Here is a 15,395-nt window from a genome sequence, read left to right on the forward strand (position 1 = left end):
TCCATTTGCCACCTCTCAGCCCAGCTCTGCAGCTTGTCTATGTCCCTCTGTCACCTTCTCAAAGAACTCAGTAAGGTTTGTGAGGCACGACCTACCCTTCACAAAACCGTGTTGACTATCCCTAATCAAACTATTCCTTTCTAGATGATTATAAATCCTATCTCTTAATCCTTTAAAACACTTTACCCACAACTGAAGTAAGGCTCACTGGTCTATAATTCCAGGGTTGTCTCTCCTCCTCTTCTTGAACAGGGGACAACATTTGCTATCCTCCAGTCTTCTGGCACTATTCCTGTAGACAATGACGACATAAAGATCAAAGCCAAAAGCTCTGCAATCTCCTCAAGGTGTAGCTCTTCCTGCGGTTGCAGGGAAAAGTGATGGGGCTGGTGGGAGTGTGGAGCAGACAAGGGAGTCACGGAGAGAGCGGACCCTCTGCAGAGCAAACGAGCAGGGAGGGAAAAATGTCTTTGGTGGTGGGGTCGGATTGCAGATGGCAGAAGTGTCGGAGAATGATGCGTTGGATCCGGAGGTTGGCGCGATGGTACGTGAGGGCGAAGGATTTTCTGTTTTGGTTGTTCACACCAGCCTTGCCGGTTATGTAAATAGGACAAATGTGCAAAGTTCCAGAGTAAAAGCAGGAGATTGACATTAAGGTTAATTGCTCAGGGCACAACGGGGTGAATGTGTTGTAACAATTGTGATTCTGTAGCTGCCTTCTGGAACCACTGCAGTCCCTGAGGTGTGGGGCCATCCACAGTCTGTTAGGGAGGGAATTCCAGGTTTTTGAACCTGTGGCAATGAAGAAACTGCAATATGTTTTCAAGTTAAGAAGGTGAGTGGCTTGGAGGGTAACTGGCAGACAGTGGTTTCCTGTGTATTTGCTTGGTCTAGGTCCGAAACATCAGCTTTTGTGCTCCTCTAAGATGCTGCTTGGCCTGCTGTGTTCATTCAGCCCCACACTTTATCTTGAATTTCAGAAGCGCCTGTTGTGGATAGTACACACTGCTGCCACTCTATAACAGTGGTGGATGGAGTTCCAGTAGAGCGAGCTGCTTTCTCCTGGTTGGGGTAGTGTTTTTTCTTGTCAGAGGGAATCGGCTGATGTAAGTTCAAATCCAATGCTGACAGCTGAGGAATTTAGATTAAGTCAATTAAATACATTGGAATAAAAATCTATTCTGAGCATTGGTGACTGTGTGAAATTATCTTTGTCTTAAAAATCGGTCAGGGGTTGATTAATTTTCTTTAGGGAGAGAAATCTGCCATCCTTACCTGGTCTGGCCTTTATGTGACTCCAGACGCACAGCAATATGGTTGAATCTTAAATGGTTGAGCAAACCATTTGGAAATGCTAGCACAGCATTTGCACCCCTGACCTTCCGATCCTGCGGAGAGAATGTCACTCAGTGATCCTGGCTGACTGCTGTAAGGACCTTAGAGTGGGCAGGACTCTGGAAGCAAGTGAGGATGTCCTTGGCTTTAACATGTGTTTTAGAGCGAAACTCTCATACCTCCTTTGTTCCTCCATAGGGGGTGCTGTGACAGTGAGTGATACAGAGGAAGAGACTACGCAGCCACTTGTGGCAGATGCTGCTATTGAACGTCCTGTTACAGTTTCGCCTTGCTCAGAGCCCAGTGAGGGAATACCTGAGAATAATCAGTGGGCTGAGGAGGAAACCCAGCCCTTCTTCTTTCAGAACCAGCCCGCAGAGGTGGACCACGGCGGAGAACCTGAAGAAACAGAAGACACTGTGCCTATTGTACCCACTGTGGATTGTCCAGCTTCGACTGTGCGAGACCTGCCTGACAATCCTCCAGGGATAAAAAGACAGAGCCTGTTGGAAGAGGGGAGCGGCCTGGGCCCTCAGGCAGTACCAGAGCAGCCACAGAGCCCTGAAGGTGGAAAGGGAGGTCACAAGCAGCAAATGAATGAGGAGAGGAGCTCCGCGGCTTTGGTAGAGCAGCAGTGCAGTGCAGCCAGTGAGGACATGGGGAAGCGAGAGGTCTTGGGCGACACAGCACTGATGCAAGAGAGTGAACATTCGCTGTTAATGATCAGGGGGCAGACAGCAAGTCCAGACACTGGGGAGTGCAGCAAAAGCAGCTTAAACCCAAACCCCAGTCCAGCTCCAATTCTGCTGAGCAGCCAGAGAGAGACTGAGGCGGAAGCAGAGGACTCAACCATTCCCAGGGACAGACAGCGGAAACATCGATCTGCAAAGACCGGGGACTCCCAGCAATGTCAGCACAGGGAAGACCCAGAGCCAGGCTCTGAGGAAGCTGCCTTGCCAGTGGATAGGGTACAGGCAGGGCCAAGAAGAGGTAGGGGCAGGCTCAAGTCCACCTCTGCATCCATCACGGATGACAATCGAGGCCATCCAGAGGAGGGGGAGGGAGAGGGGGCAAGTTGTCAGGCCCCTGTTAGAGGCTGCAGAACTAAGCAGAAGTCTCTGGCAGCAATCGATCAACAGGCTGGAAGCACGGAAGAAACTCCCCGAACTGATGGGGCATCACAGCAGCAGGCATCAGGGAGACCCAGAAGGAGAACTGGGTCTGCACTGGGTCAGACCAGGAGTGTGGAGGAGTCTGGCAAGACCGATGGTTCACCACAGCAGCAGGCATCAGGAAGATGCAGGAGGCGAGCTGGCACCTCCCCTGCAAAGCAGGCTGGGAGTGTGGAGGAGGCTGCCCAAACCAGTGGTGCATCACAGCAGCACCCAGGAGGCAGAGGCCGGAAGAGATCGGGGTCTACGCTGGGACGCAGTGAGAGTGTAGAGGGGCTTCTTCAAACCGATGGTACATCACAGCAGCACCCAGCGGGCAGATGCAGGAGGCGAACTGTGGCAGCACCAATTCAGGGTGAGTGTGTGTTGGACGCTTCCCAAACTGATGGTTCATCACAGGAGCGGCCAGCGGGCAGAGGCAGAAGGAGAGCTGGGTCTGCACTGGGACAGGCTGGGAGTGTGGAGGAGACATCCCAGACTGATGGTACATCACAGCAACAGCCTACAGGAAGAGGCAGGAGGAGAGCTGGCACCTCACCCACAAAGCAGGCTGACAATGTGGAGATGCCCCAGACTGATGGTACATCACAGCAACAGCTACAGCCTGCAGGCAGAAGCAGGAGGAGAGCTCGCACCTCATCTTCAAAGCAGGCTGAGAGTGTGGAGGAGATGTCCCAGACTGATGGTACGTCACAGCAACAGCTTGCAAGCAGAGGCAGGAGGAAAGCTGGCACCTCCCCATCAAAGCAGGCTGAGAGTGTGGAGGAGGCTTCCCAAACCCATGGGGCATCACAGCAGCACCCAGGGGGCAGAGGCAGGAGACGATCTGTGGCAGCACCGATTCAGAGTGAGAGTGTGTTGGATACTTCCCAAACTGATGGTTCGTCACAGGAGCGGCCAGCGGGCAGAGGCAGGAGGAGAGCTGGGGGAGAGGTGACAATTCAGGATGACAGTGTGGGGAACACTCCCGAAACCAATCAGTCATCACAAAAGGGACTGAAGGGGAGAGGCAGGAGGAAGCAGGTCAGTAATTCCAATGTTGTATATGCAGCGTACAGGCAGGCTGCTTGGTTCAATGGTGTATGTGCTCAAAGTGAAGCTCGTCTGCCTGCCCCTGCTGCCCCCTGACTATTCATCATCTAACTTCACCAACTTACCCTTCTAATCCTTTCTTCTTCAAATACTTCATCTTAAAGTTTCTCCTTAAATATGTTTGTACAGTTTATTTCGACCATTTCTTGTGGTAGTGAGCTATAAAGTCATGCAGCAAGGAAACAGGCCCTTTGGTCCAACTCATCCGTGCCAACCAGACATCCCAATGTGATTATGTTCCATTTTCCAGCATTTTCCTATATTCCTCTCAACGCATCATATTCGTGTACCCATCCAGATGCCCTTTAAATGTTGTAATTGAACCGGCCTCTACCACTTCCTCCAACAGCTCATTCCATAGATGCACCATCCTCTGTGTGAAAATGTTACCCCTCAGGTCCCTTTTTTAAATCTTTCCCCTCTCACATTCAACTTATGCCCTCTAATTTTGGACTCCCTTTACACTGGGGTAAAGACCTTGGCTATTTATCCTGTCCACGGCCCTCATGATTTTATAAACCTCTGTAAGGTCACCCCTCACCCTCCAACGCTCAGCAGGAAAAGTCCCAGCTATTCAGCCTCTCCCTGTAGCTCAAACCCTGGCAACATCCTTGTAAATCTGTTTGTACCCTTTCACGTCTGACAACGTCTTTCTGTAGCAGGGATACCAGAATTGAACACAGTATTCCAAAAGTGGCCTAACTAATATCCTGTACTGCTGCAACATGACACTCCAGCTCTCATAATCAATGAAGGCATGGATGCCAAATGCCACCTTCACCTCCCTGTCTATCTGTGGTTCCATTTTCAAGAAACGAATGTGCACCCCAAGGTCTCTTTATTTGGCAACACTCTTAGGACCCTACCATTAAGTGTATAAGACCTGCCCTGGTTTGCTTTTCCAAAATGTAGCGTCTCACATTGACCTAAATTAAACTCCATCTACCACTCCTCAGCTCATTGCCCCATCTGATCAAGGTTCTGTTGTGCTCTGAGATAACCTCTGTACCGTCCACTACATCTCCTGTTTTAGTTTTACAGTCCCATCACTGTTTGTGCGTGAAAATATTTCTCTTGAATTTATCATTGAACATCTTTTACCGGTGGCTCCGAATCTTGACATTTGCTGGGAATGAACAGTTCTTCTTTTCATCTACCCTGTTGAATCTTTTCATAATGTTGAAAACATTTGAATGTGGTTATTGCTCAGCCTTCTCTTTTTCCAGAGAGATTGTTTCAATCTGCCATCATCATTGTAAATTGTCTTATGAGGTTTTCCACTTTCATACAAACTCTGGAACTGTGTACAGTCATTTCTGTGTGGTCTCCCCACATTTCTGTTTAAGTTTAGTCTAACTTGTTTTAAAAAAAAGCTCCTCATTTTGGCTGAGTGGATGGAGAGACATTGCCAGGACTGGGTTATTGGTTTAACCTTTGGCCTGGTAGCTCATGCCAACCAGTGAAGCAGGTTGATGATACATTTTGGTAACTAGTGGTAAAACGGAGCAGGTCGCAGCCTGCAGAACTGAGATACAGAGCCATCTGGGTCTTCTAGTTCATAAATCACAAAAGACAGCTCGGTGAATACAGCAAGTGATCTAGAGGGCTCATAAATGTCGATGTCTATCCTGAGAGGAATTGAATGCAACAGCAGGGAGATTTGTTTCAATTATAGATGGAGTAGACAGGAAGAAATCTTTTCCACTGGGGGGAATCATTGAGGGGGCATCAGTTTTACGATAAGGGGAAGAGGTTTCAATAAGATGTGAGGAAAATGTCTTTCACCCAGAGGGTGGTGGGAATTTGGAGCTCACTGTCTATCAGGGTGGTAGAGGCAGAAGCTCCTGTGATCATTTTCAGTAGTATTTAGATGTACGCTTGTGATGCTAAGGTATACAAGGCTGAGGACCAAGTGCTGGAAGGTAGGATTAGAATAGTTAGGTGATTGTTTTTCAGCTGGCATAAACTCAGTAGACCAAAGGGTCTTTTCCTGTGTTATAAGACCTCGTGACTCTGTGACTCGACAGAGAGCATTGCTGAGGCCACATCTGGAGTATTTTGTATATTACTGGGCTCCTTAATTCAGAAAGGATGTAAAGGTATTGGCAACAGTTACAAAAAAGGTATACTAGGCTAATACCTGGAATTGCCTGATAGGTTTAGAGGAGTAAGAAGGGACTTGATTGAACCCTAAGACCACCATATGGAGATAAGATCTGCAGATCTGGGCATTTCCCCCCACCCCCCCCCCCCCCCCCCCCCTTCTGCTTGGCTGTTTTTTTTTATTTTAGCTATCGTTTATTTTTTAAATTCTGGTTTTGTACCTTGGTTGTTTTTTTTAAGTTGGGGTTTTTGCACCAAAAATGCGCTGGAGAATGGCAACTTAGTAAACTTTTCACTGTACCCCTGCTACTTCAGTATTTGAGTACGTGCCAATAGCACTTAATTTTTTTTAGAGCCCTGACTGGATGGGTGCAAAGATGTTTCTTCTTGTGGCGAACCTGAAAGTAGGGGTGACAGTGCGGAGCTGGATCAACACAGCAAGCCAAGCAGCATCTTAGGTGCTCCAGAGCTGCTGCTTAGCCTGCTGTGTTCATCCAGCTCCACACTTTGTTATCTTGGATTCTCCAGCATCTGCAGTTTCCATTATCTCTGGAAGTAGGGGTCACTGTTTAAACATCAGTTACTCTGTGTACCACAGAGATGAGAAGAAACACTTTTTTCTCACTGAGGGTTCTGAGTCTCTTACTGAAAAGCCATTGGGAGCAGAAACCTCTTTGTAAGTTGTATGTGGTTAGATTCTTCATAAGCAGCGAAGCTAACAGGTTTTCTGGGGTAGATAAGAATGTGGAGTAATCAGATTGGCCGTGATCCAGCCATAGGTGGCATGGTAGCTCAATGTTGAGGGTCAGGGACACTGTTTCAATTCCACCTTTGGGTAACTGTGTCTGTGTGGAGTTTGTACACTTTCTCTATGTCTGCCTGGGTTTCCTCTGGGTATGCCACTCTCCTCCCACAGTCCAAAGATGCACAGGTTCGGTGGCTTGACTATGCTAAATTGCCCACAGTGTCCAGGGGTGCATAGAGACTGCAATTCAGGAAATGGAAACAGACCCCTTTCTCTAACTCATTCATGCTGACCAGATATCCTCACTTAATCTAGTCCCACTTGCCAGCATTTGACCCATACCCCTCTCAACCCTTCCTATTCATGTGCCCATCCAAATGTCTTTTAAATGTTGCAACTGTACCAGTCTCTACCATTTCCTCTGGCAGTTCGTTCCATACATGCACCACCTTCTGCATGAAAAAGGTGTCCCTTAGGTCGCTTGTAAATCTTACTATATATTGCTGGTTTGGCCACATCTGGAGTATTATGTCCAGTTCTGGTCGCCTCATTACAGGAAAGATGTGGTAACATTGGAAAATGTGCAGAGGAGATTTACCAGGATGTTGCCTGGATTGGAGGGAAGGTCTTCTGAGGAAAGGTTGAGAGCTAGGGCTTTTCTGTTTAGAACGATGAAGGATGAGGAGTGACTTGATAGAGGTGTACCAAAAGATCAGAGGTAGAGATAGTGGACAGCCAGAGACATTTTCCTCGGGTGGAAGTAACTGTTACGAGGGGGCATAGAACATAGAACATTACAGCACAGTACAGGCCCTTCGGCCCTCGATGTTGTGCCGACCTGTCATACCGATCTCGAGCCCATCTAACCTACACTATTCCATGTACGTCCATATGCTTATCCAATGACGACTTAAATGTACCTAAAGTTGGCGAATCTACTACCGTTGCAGGCAAAGCGTTCCATTCCCTTACTATTCTCTGAGGCATAGTTTTAAAGTGAGTGGAGGTAGATATAGGGGAGACGTCAGAGGTAGGTTCTTTACTCAGAGACTGGTCGGAGCGTGGAATGCATTGCCGGAGAGGGTAGTGGAGTCGGCCTCGTTAGGGACATTTAAGCAGCTTTTAGATAGGCATATGGATGATAGTATAAGGTAGGGGTGGAGTTTAGATAGACAGTAGGATTAGGCTAAAAGTTCAGCACAACAGGGTGTATACTGTACTGTTCTGTGTTCTACATATAGTGACTGCAACGAGGTGAATGTGGGAGCCAGCGTATACATATTTGTGCTCACTAGCCTACATTAGCTTCAGGTCAACCATACCTTGTGTTTTAAAATAAAAATTTTATCCATGTTTATCCAGACCCTTTACCTGTCCCTCTGTCTGTAACCTCCTGCAGTCCCACTGCCCACCCTGTTACCTGTGCCCTCTAATTCTGACCACCTATAGCAGCCCCAATTTTAAACGCTCAGTCATCGGTGGCTGTACCTTCAGTCAGTTGATCTCTGCTGTATCACCTTCACCTTTCTGCTTTGCGTTTTTCCGTGGAGACACTCCTGAAAATCTACCTCCTTGACCATGGTTATCTCTCCTCATTTCCTTATGTGGTTCGATGTCATTGTTTAATAGCCAGTCCTATGGAAAGCCTGGAGATGTTTTACTATGTTGGCTGTTGCTCAGTGGGGTCTCCGAGCTGTCAGTGAAAAACCCTTGCTCCAAGTATCCCGTGTGAAAGACCTGAACTCTGACCGTGCAACACTTCCTCCGTACCGTCCCAAAAAGTCGGCCACAAAACCTGGAGTGTTTCAACTCTGAGATTCAGAGGTGACAGTGGAACCAATTTGAGCCCTGGCTGGTGCCCATCCTCTGATTGCATCACATCAGGAGGCCATTTGGCCCATTGTCTGTGCCCACCCCTCTTACCCGCCCCCCCATGCCATTCTCAGGATTCTTCCCATTACCTTGCAAGTCCCTCCTTCTCAGTTGGGCTATGTTTGTCGCCATTCTCATCTTCCAGCTCCATTACGGTAATGCCTTCACAGAACCATTGTGAAAAATAACGCTAAAGGTTGAAAAGGAAAGTAGTGAATTGTCTTTTAAAGGCACTTTCTTGCTATGGAAAGCAGAGAGTGTAAACTAAGCACGAGAGGTGGGCGGGGGTGTGGGTGAGGGTGGGAGGGTGGTGATGGTGGAGGAAGAGATCATCATTAGAATCATTACTCTTCCCTTTCAAAATTAGGTCCTGTCTCCCAGGAACTCACTAAAGCACTTGCTCTGCTCCCTCTCTCTGTAGGAACGTGCACAGCCTTCTTCGCAGGAGACAGCATTGTCATCTGGGCGTAAGCGACATGCACAGGGGGCTAGTCCGTCAGAGAGTGAGAAGGAAAGCAGCTCCCCCCCACAGGTTAAAACCCGTCGTACAGCAGGCCGCCTGTCCTCGGGCTCTCTCCTCGAAACTGCCACTCCTCCTAAGGTGAGTTGCAGCATGGTGGTGCATCCATGGGGCTATTTCTGTTGGTGTGTGTGGAGGTCAGTTTGACCTGCTGTCAAAGCAAACCACCACCTACCTCTTCACATCAGATCATGTTGAGGGCTCCCACAAGCTGTTTGGCCAAGGAGGTGTGGGAGGCTAATGCTGCCTGGCCTGCCTGTGGGGAGGGACTGTAGGGCCACATCGCTATTAACTAGCATGGATACTGAAGGAGCCAGTGTACAATAATGAGGTACAGTGTGCAGGATGTTGCGAGTTAACATTACATGCAGGGTTTTTAGGGCGGACTGCAGGGGTCTAGTCCAGTGTATTTTCACGCGTTACTATTAGATATAACATGACACTGCAGGGCCTCATGTTAGGTTACTGTTGAGGCACTTTAGCAACATCAAACATAGACAAGTAGGAACACGAGGAGGCTCATCGTTCAATGTGATCATGGCTGAGCATCCAACCCAGTTCCCTGTTTCTGTTTTCTCCCCATGTTCTTTGATCCCTTTAAACGTAGCTCTTTGAAAGCATTCAATGTTTTGGCTCTGACCGTTTTCTGTGGCAGAAAATTCCACAGGCTCGCTACTTTCTGGTTGAAGACATTTCTCCTCATCTCGTTCCTGTATCCCTAGATGTATTTGATACACTAACATCCTTTAATGTGTAAATGTTAGAGTACAGTGTGAGGCTCCATTGGATCCTGTTAGGATGCCCTGTGCCATGCTGACGTTTTCTTGCTTTCATTAGCCACAAATGTATCAGTTTCTTAAATTAGTTTCCCACAGCAACCTTTGCTGCATTCCACAACAATGATGATACTGTAGCTTTGAACACAAGATAGTGTCGGTCAGAGCCAATCTCCCTTCCTTCCCCCACCTTTGTTTCACAGCAGCTGCTTATATCCAGAAGCAGCCTTCCCACATTCATTGGTAACTTCTATTTTAAAAGGGATTCTCAGCACCTCCTGCTGACAGTATCTCTCCCTTTGTCAGGTCATGTTCACAGGGCTGGTCGATGAGAACGGGGTGAAGGTGATTAAACAGCTCGGGGGTGAGGTCGTGGAGTCGGTGCACGACAGCACACACTTGGTCACAGACCGGATTCGGCGTACTGTCAAGTTCCTGTGTGCTGTTGCCAGAGGGATCCCTGTGGTGACCCCGGACTGGCTGGTAAAGGTGAGCAGAATAAATGGTTTTATTGTTGCGTCTATTAGGCAGTGTAAAAAGCAGTAAAATGCAGTGAAAAGCTTTTACACTCTGCTAGTTTTAAGAATAAGAAAAGGAAAAGATATTGCATAAAGAGTTTGTCAGTCCTGATTAGGTTCAACAATAACGCCTGTGCTGTCATTCACTGTAAACACGCACGCACTTAGGCACAGATGTGTGCACACACGCATATACCCCCCGCCTCGCTGCCTTCTACACCAAACCCAACCAACAATGGAGTCGCCACTCCTCGGGTGCCATCTTTCACCATGGGGCTAATTCTCCTCAGCCACCACCTTGCTGCTGCCTATGTCAGGCCCACCAACGTCAGAGTCACACTCTCACTGCTGGGCCCACCTCTTCGATCTGGCTGTGATGCCCTTCCATCCCTACTTTGCCAGCGCCATTGCTGGACCCAACCAGTGATGAAATCGCTGATCCATCTTGTGCTCAGCTTTCTAACTATTTAGAAACAGAGTTCGATCCTGTTAAATCTGCTGCCACGTCCGCACTGGATCGGCACAGATTGGAAAATAGATCTTCCTCCTGCCACCACCCTGGCTCAGTCTCCAACTTGAGCTCGTTTCTCCTCAGGCCCTCTGCTAATGGTGCAGTGGTTCAGTAAGCGGCACTGTCACCTCAGAGTCTGAATCTCATGACTTAAACTCACTCCAGAGTCGACAGAAAAAAAACTAAGCAGATGCTGCTAAGTAGTGGGACTGTAATGTTAAACGTGCTGTTGTTCAGATGGGTGTCAAAGATTTCATAATTGTTTCGGAGAAGAAGTTCTCCCTGAAACATCAAAACCAACAACAGCATCAGTAAAATTCACCAGCTGCGGCATGGTGCTCCCTCGTTCCCATCCCCCTGGGGGCATGGCGCTCCCAAACCCCCAGATGGTCTTGGTGACACTTCCTCGTTTTTGTTCCTGTGTTGTCCCTCTTTATGCATAGCTCCTTATGTTTTGTTTCATCTCACTCGTTTTTCTTATTTCTTGGACTGTTTGGTCTTCTCCCCTCCCCTAAAACGCCTCCCTCGCCACCACCTGCTTCACCAAATCCGGAAAAAGTCTGGCAAAAGCAGCTGCTTTCTGTCCACCAGTGGATTCTTGGTTGATGACAGTGACCAGGAGAAGAAATTTAACTTCAAGCTAGCTGAGTCCCTGCAGAAAGCGAAGGAGCAGCCACTTCTCCAGGTTAGTGACATCTCTCTCTCTCCACTGCAGGATAACATGTGTCGGGGCAGGGGAGCAAGCGAGGGGGGGGAAGGAACAGAAAGGACAGGCCCACAGGGTGACCAGGCACTCCAGACCTGGACAGTGGGTGACCTGTTGAATCGACCCTTGCTGCTGTCTTGTTTCACTCTATTTTAGTAAGTGTTCCAACGGTGATCCATGCCCATTTATTAAAGTGAGGGTTGGACTGATCACTGGACCCAAGCTGATACCGGTTTCTCACGATGAGGTGTGGGGAATGGTGCGGTTTAAGGTATAAATATCCAGATAATGTAATGTTGTGTGACAAGAGTTCACCTCCCTTGCGGGACCAAGGGATGATGGGTCTGTTTGTATTTATCCGAATCCTGACAGGATTACCGGGTCCACGTGACATCGGGTGTCCTCCCTGAGCCAAGCCAGATGGAGAGCATTGTGCAGTGCAGCGGAGCGACCGTGCTGCCCAAGATGCCGCGCGTCTACAAGGTAAGACTTGCCCTGCTGCCCACTAACTGCTTATTGTCTGCGTGGCTGCCAGAACTCTGCAGGGCAAGGAAGGACCTGTGCTGACAGGAGTGTTGTGTGTGTGTGTGCACGAATCCAAATAGTTTTCAGCCTGTAGTAATTTTCAGGGCTGTCAGACCTGAGTGAAGGGCATGTAATAGTTCAGAGAGACTCTGAGGGCATGGGATCGAATCCACTCTGGGATAAATCCATAATAACAATCATCAGTCGCCCTTTAGGGAAAAAAAAATCTGCTGCCCTTTCCAGGTCTGGCTTATGTGTGACTCCACACCCACGGCAACTGAACTGGCTGAGCAGGTCACTTAGTGCAAGGGCAGTTAAGGATGGGTGACGCGAGCTGTGCCCGATCCTGTGTTGGAATTTGAGTTGAAATTGTTCTGGCACAGATACAGAAGGCCGGGTAGCCTGTGTTACACGACAGCAGTTCTCAAAGTGCTTTCCAACTAACAAAGCCATTCCCTTAAAGTGCCTTCACTGTTGCGATGTCGGAAATACAGCGGCCAGTTTGCACAAAGCGAGCTGTCCCTGTGATGTTGGTCACTGAGCTGAGCTGCCCTGCTCCTGTGTGAAATGGGACCCTCCCTATGATTAGTGCATTCAAACACACAGATTAGAAAATAGGCCATTTGGTATCTTGAATTTCTAGGCCGGAAGTGCAGTTTTAAGGCCCAGTTATGCATCATAGCGGCTCTTAACATGTTAAATAAAATATCAACATGACAGGACAATCGAGCTGTCTGATGTCCTGCCATTCAGTCTGATGTGTGTCAGTATCACCCCCTGCAAGTTCCCTTCCAAGTCACTCACCATCCTGACTTGGAAATATATCGTCGTTCCTTTAGTGTTGCTGGGTCAAAATCTGAGAATTCCCTCCCTGAGGGACATTGTGGGTCAACCCACAGCACATGGACTGCAGTGGTTCAAGAAGACAAACCACCCCCACCCCTCAAGGGGCAGTTGGCGACAGGCAACAAATGCTGGGTAAGCTAACGATACCCTCTCATGCCATGAACAAATTTAACAAAAGGCACAAACTTTTGTGTGGAAATCATTCGCACAAACACAGGAAACATTTTCCCTGAATCCCAGTCAAAATCTATCTTTTTCATTCGTCACCACCTTGAGAGATTTAATTGGTCTGCTGTCAGGTGTTTGTGGTCAGCTTAGCTGTCCCTAACCAGTTGGCTGTAAAACATCCTGAGGCACTATATAAATGCAGGTCCTTTTTATCAATTTGGTGGGCATCCTGCAGCGCGAGCAGTTGTCGGATGGCATTACTTATCGACTGTGGTGATTGTGATTTGAAACTTTGTGTGGGTTTTTTTTCCATAAATGCCAAAGGCGAAAACCCTGGTGATTTCATGCCCAGACGACCTGCCTAAGTGCAAACCTGCTCGGAACGCCAAGGTCCCTATTGTCAATGCCGAATTCATCCTGACTGGGATTCTGCAGCAGGTGGTGGACTTGGTGAGTTACCGGCTGGACCTGGATGTCACTGATCAGTTAGAGGGGAACGCCGAAAAGAGGAGTTTGGCAGCAGCACAGTCCACTGATAGCAGGAAAAAAAAGCGTTGACTTGTTTTAAAACCAGATGTAGAAATTTTATTGCAGTTGTAAATCCATAATGTAATTTTATATATATTAAAAAAAATGAAGAAACCTAATGTAATGATTTCATTCCCAGTAGTCGTTCGGTGAATTGTTTTTAACCACTGACTGGAATTGCAAATGATAAACACCTCAGGAATTTTTGTAGCTGTCCCTACTTTTGCAGAAGTCTTTTGAGTGTTTTGTGAGAAATGAATTTCAGTTGACTGGTAAGGTATTTACTAGTACCCACAGTGACAGACATTGCTATTCACCAAAAGCTTACAGCCTGTAAATGTTTAGTCCCAGAGAGAGAAAGAGGGAGCTGTCACTCTGCCACTGTGGAGATTGCGTACAGATCTCACCGTGCCACAAAATTATTTCTTTAAACAAAACCTGCTGCTGCTGGCTTGCTGGTCTGTGTGTGTCCTGTATTTAAGTGTAGCGAAAGCTTGATACATTAAAGGCTTTGTGTATTTTGTAATTGTGAGTGTCATCTTTGCAAACTAATCCACAGGCAGTCAATATTCTGGCACTCCACAATGGATCATACTGCAGGTTCAAACCTCCATCAATAATGGTCACCTCGGGCCTGTCCTCCATTGCTCCCCCTGGCCCAGCCGCTCACTGACTGACGGACACCACGGTGTAGCCACCTCCTTTAAAAATAAACACCTGGGAATGAAAATAACCACAACATCCAGGACAATGAATTGCCTCTTGTGTCTCTTCCTGTGTACACAATTCTGAGGGAGAGCCCATTTGTTTTGGGAGCCTCTGTGCACCCAGGTTTTATCAATACATAAAGGAAGACTTGAACGACTGGATTTTCCTGGCATGGGATGTTTTATAACAGTTTGTAGCCATTGAATTAGTTTTGATGGTGCCGTCTCTGTGGTGTAGCATAGGTTCAATTTTTCTTTCCCCACTTTTGCCAAGGGTGCTCCCGCAGCAGGCTTCTCTATTTGAAACTGTGAGCACCCTATGGAACAGAGAATCAGTTGTAGCCTGGTTAACTGGGTGGAGTTTCTGGTTATGTATGTGCTGTTACTGTGGGGAAATAAATCTTGACTTTTGACGCTTATGGCCAGGTGACAGGTGATAGAACACCTTCCACTCTCCTTCCAGATCTCGGTTCTGCATAGTCAGTGTTTTGAAAAGAACTTCCTTGTCAATTTAGTAGCTGCTTAATTGTCTAACTGCTGTGACTGTAAAAAATAACAAATGCAGGTTTTCTTGAGGTTTAAAAATATGGTTTGCTGCTCACGTCTGATCAGAGCTACAAAATGCAGTGACTCTAACTGGCATGCATTCGAGCTGTGTCTCTCTCTCTCTCGTATGTGCTCCCTCTGCAATCTCCCTCTTTCTTAACCATGCACATGCACACACAGGGTGGGTGATACAGAGATAGGTTACACAGAGCTTAAATTATTACAAATATCCCCCAAAATGACAATCATACATGATCCTGATGGTTGTATGGTAATGCTTTGTTCAGTATGCAAGGAGTGGAGGGATATGGACCAAGGGTTAGCAGAAGGGATTAGTTTCATTTGGGGCCATATTCAACATGACTTCATGATTTGAAGGGCCTGTTCCTGTCCTGCATAGTTCTGTGTTGAATTTTCCTAGATTCTGTGCAGCAGTGATTTAAGGATGTAGCGTCTGAATGGATGCTCTCTGCTCTTTCCTGTAGTGTCAGCGGCTGTTTGGTATCCAATGGAGAATGCTACCTGTGCTGGTTTGGCTGGTCACATACGGGTTGTAGATGTTGGTTTGTTTGCTGAGCTGGGAGGTTTGATAGCAGATGTTCATCTCCTTACTAGTTGACATCCTCAGTGCTATGGAATCTCCTGTGAAGTGCTGTTGTCTTCCTGAGCAACAAATCTTCACCAAAAACAGAAACAGATGACATTGGATTCCCAAGGGATTGAGG

At 47.5% G+C, this 15,395-nt stretch overlaps 1 protein-coding gene across 7 annotated transcripts in view; it reads left to right on the forward strand.

Moving 5' to 3' along the window:
- mdc1 (mediator of DNA damage checkpoint 1) overlaps positions 1 to 13,943 on the forward strand; it is a 50,186-nt gene extending 36,243 nt beyond the window's left edge. For all 7 annotated transcript variants that reach the window (XM_048563803.1, XM_048563804.1, XM_048563805.1 and 4 more), the window contains 6 exons: positions 1,534 to 3,530; positions 8,741 to 8,920; positions 9,922 to 10,104; positions 11,204 to 11,329; positions 11,723 to 11,833; positions 13,214 to 13,943. In XM_048563803.1, the coding sequence (XP_048419760.1) occupies positions 1,534 to 3,530; positions 8,741 to 8,920; positions 9,922 to 10,104; positions 11,204 to 11,329; positions 11,723 to 11,833; positions 13,214 to 13,447 (2,831 nt within the window). In that variant the 3' untranslated portion in view covers positions 13,448 to 13,943. The remainder of the gene's footprint in view (positions 1 to 1,533; positions 3,531 to 8,740; positions 8,921 to 9,921; positions 10,105 to 11,203; positions 11,330 to 11,722; positions 11,834 to 13,213) is intronic.
- The last annotated feature ends 1,452 nt before the right edge of the window (positions 13,944 to 15,395 follow it).

Source organism: Stegostoma tigrinum, chromosome 34 (assembly GCF_030684315.1).
Source record: "Stegostoma tigrinum isolate sSteTig4 chromosome 34, sSteTig4.hap1, whole genome shotgun sequence".
Lineage (NCBI taxonomy): Eukaryota > Metazoa > Chordata > Chondrichthyes > Orectolobiformes > Stegostomatidae > Stegostoma > Stegostoma tigrinum.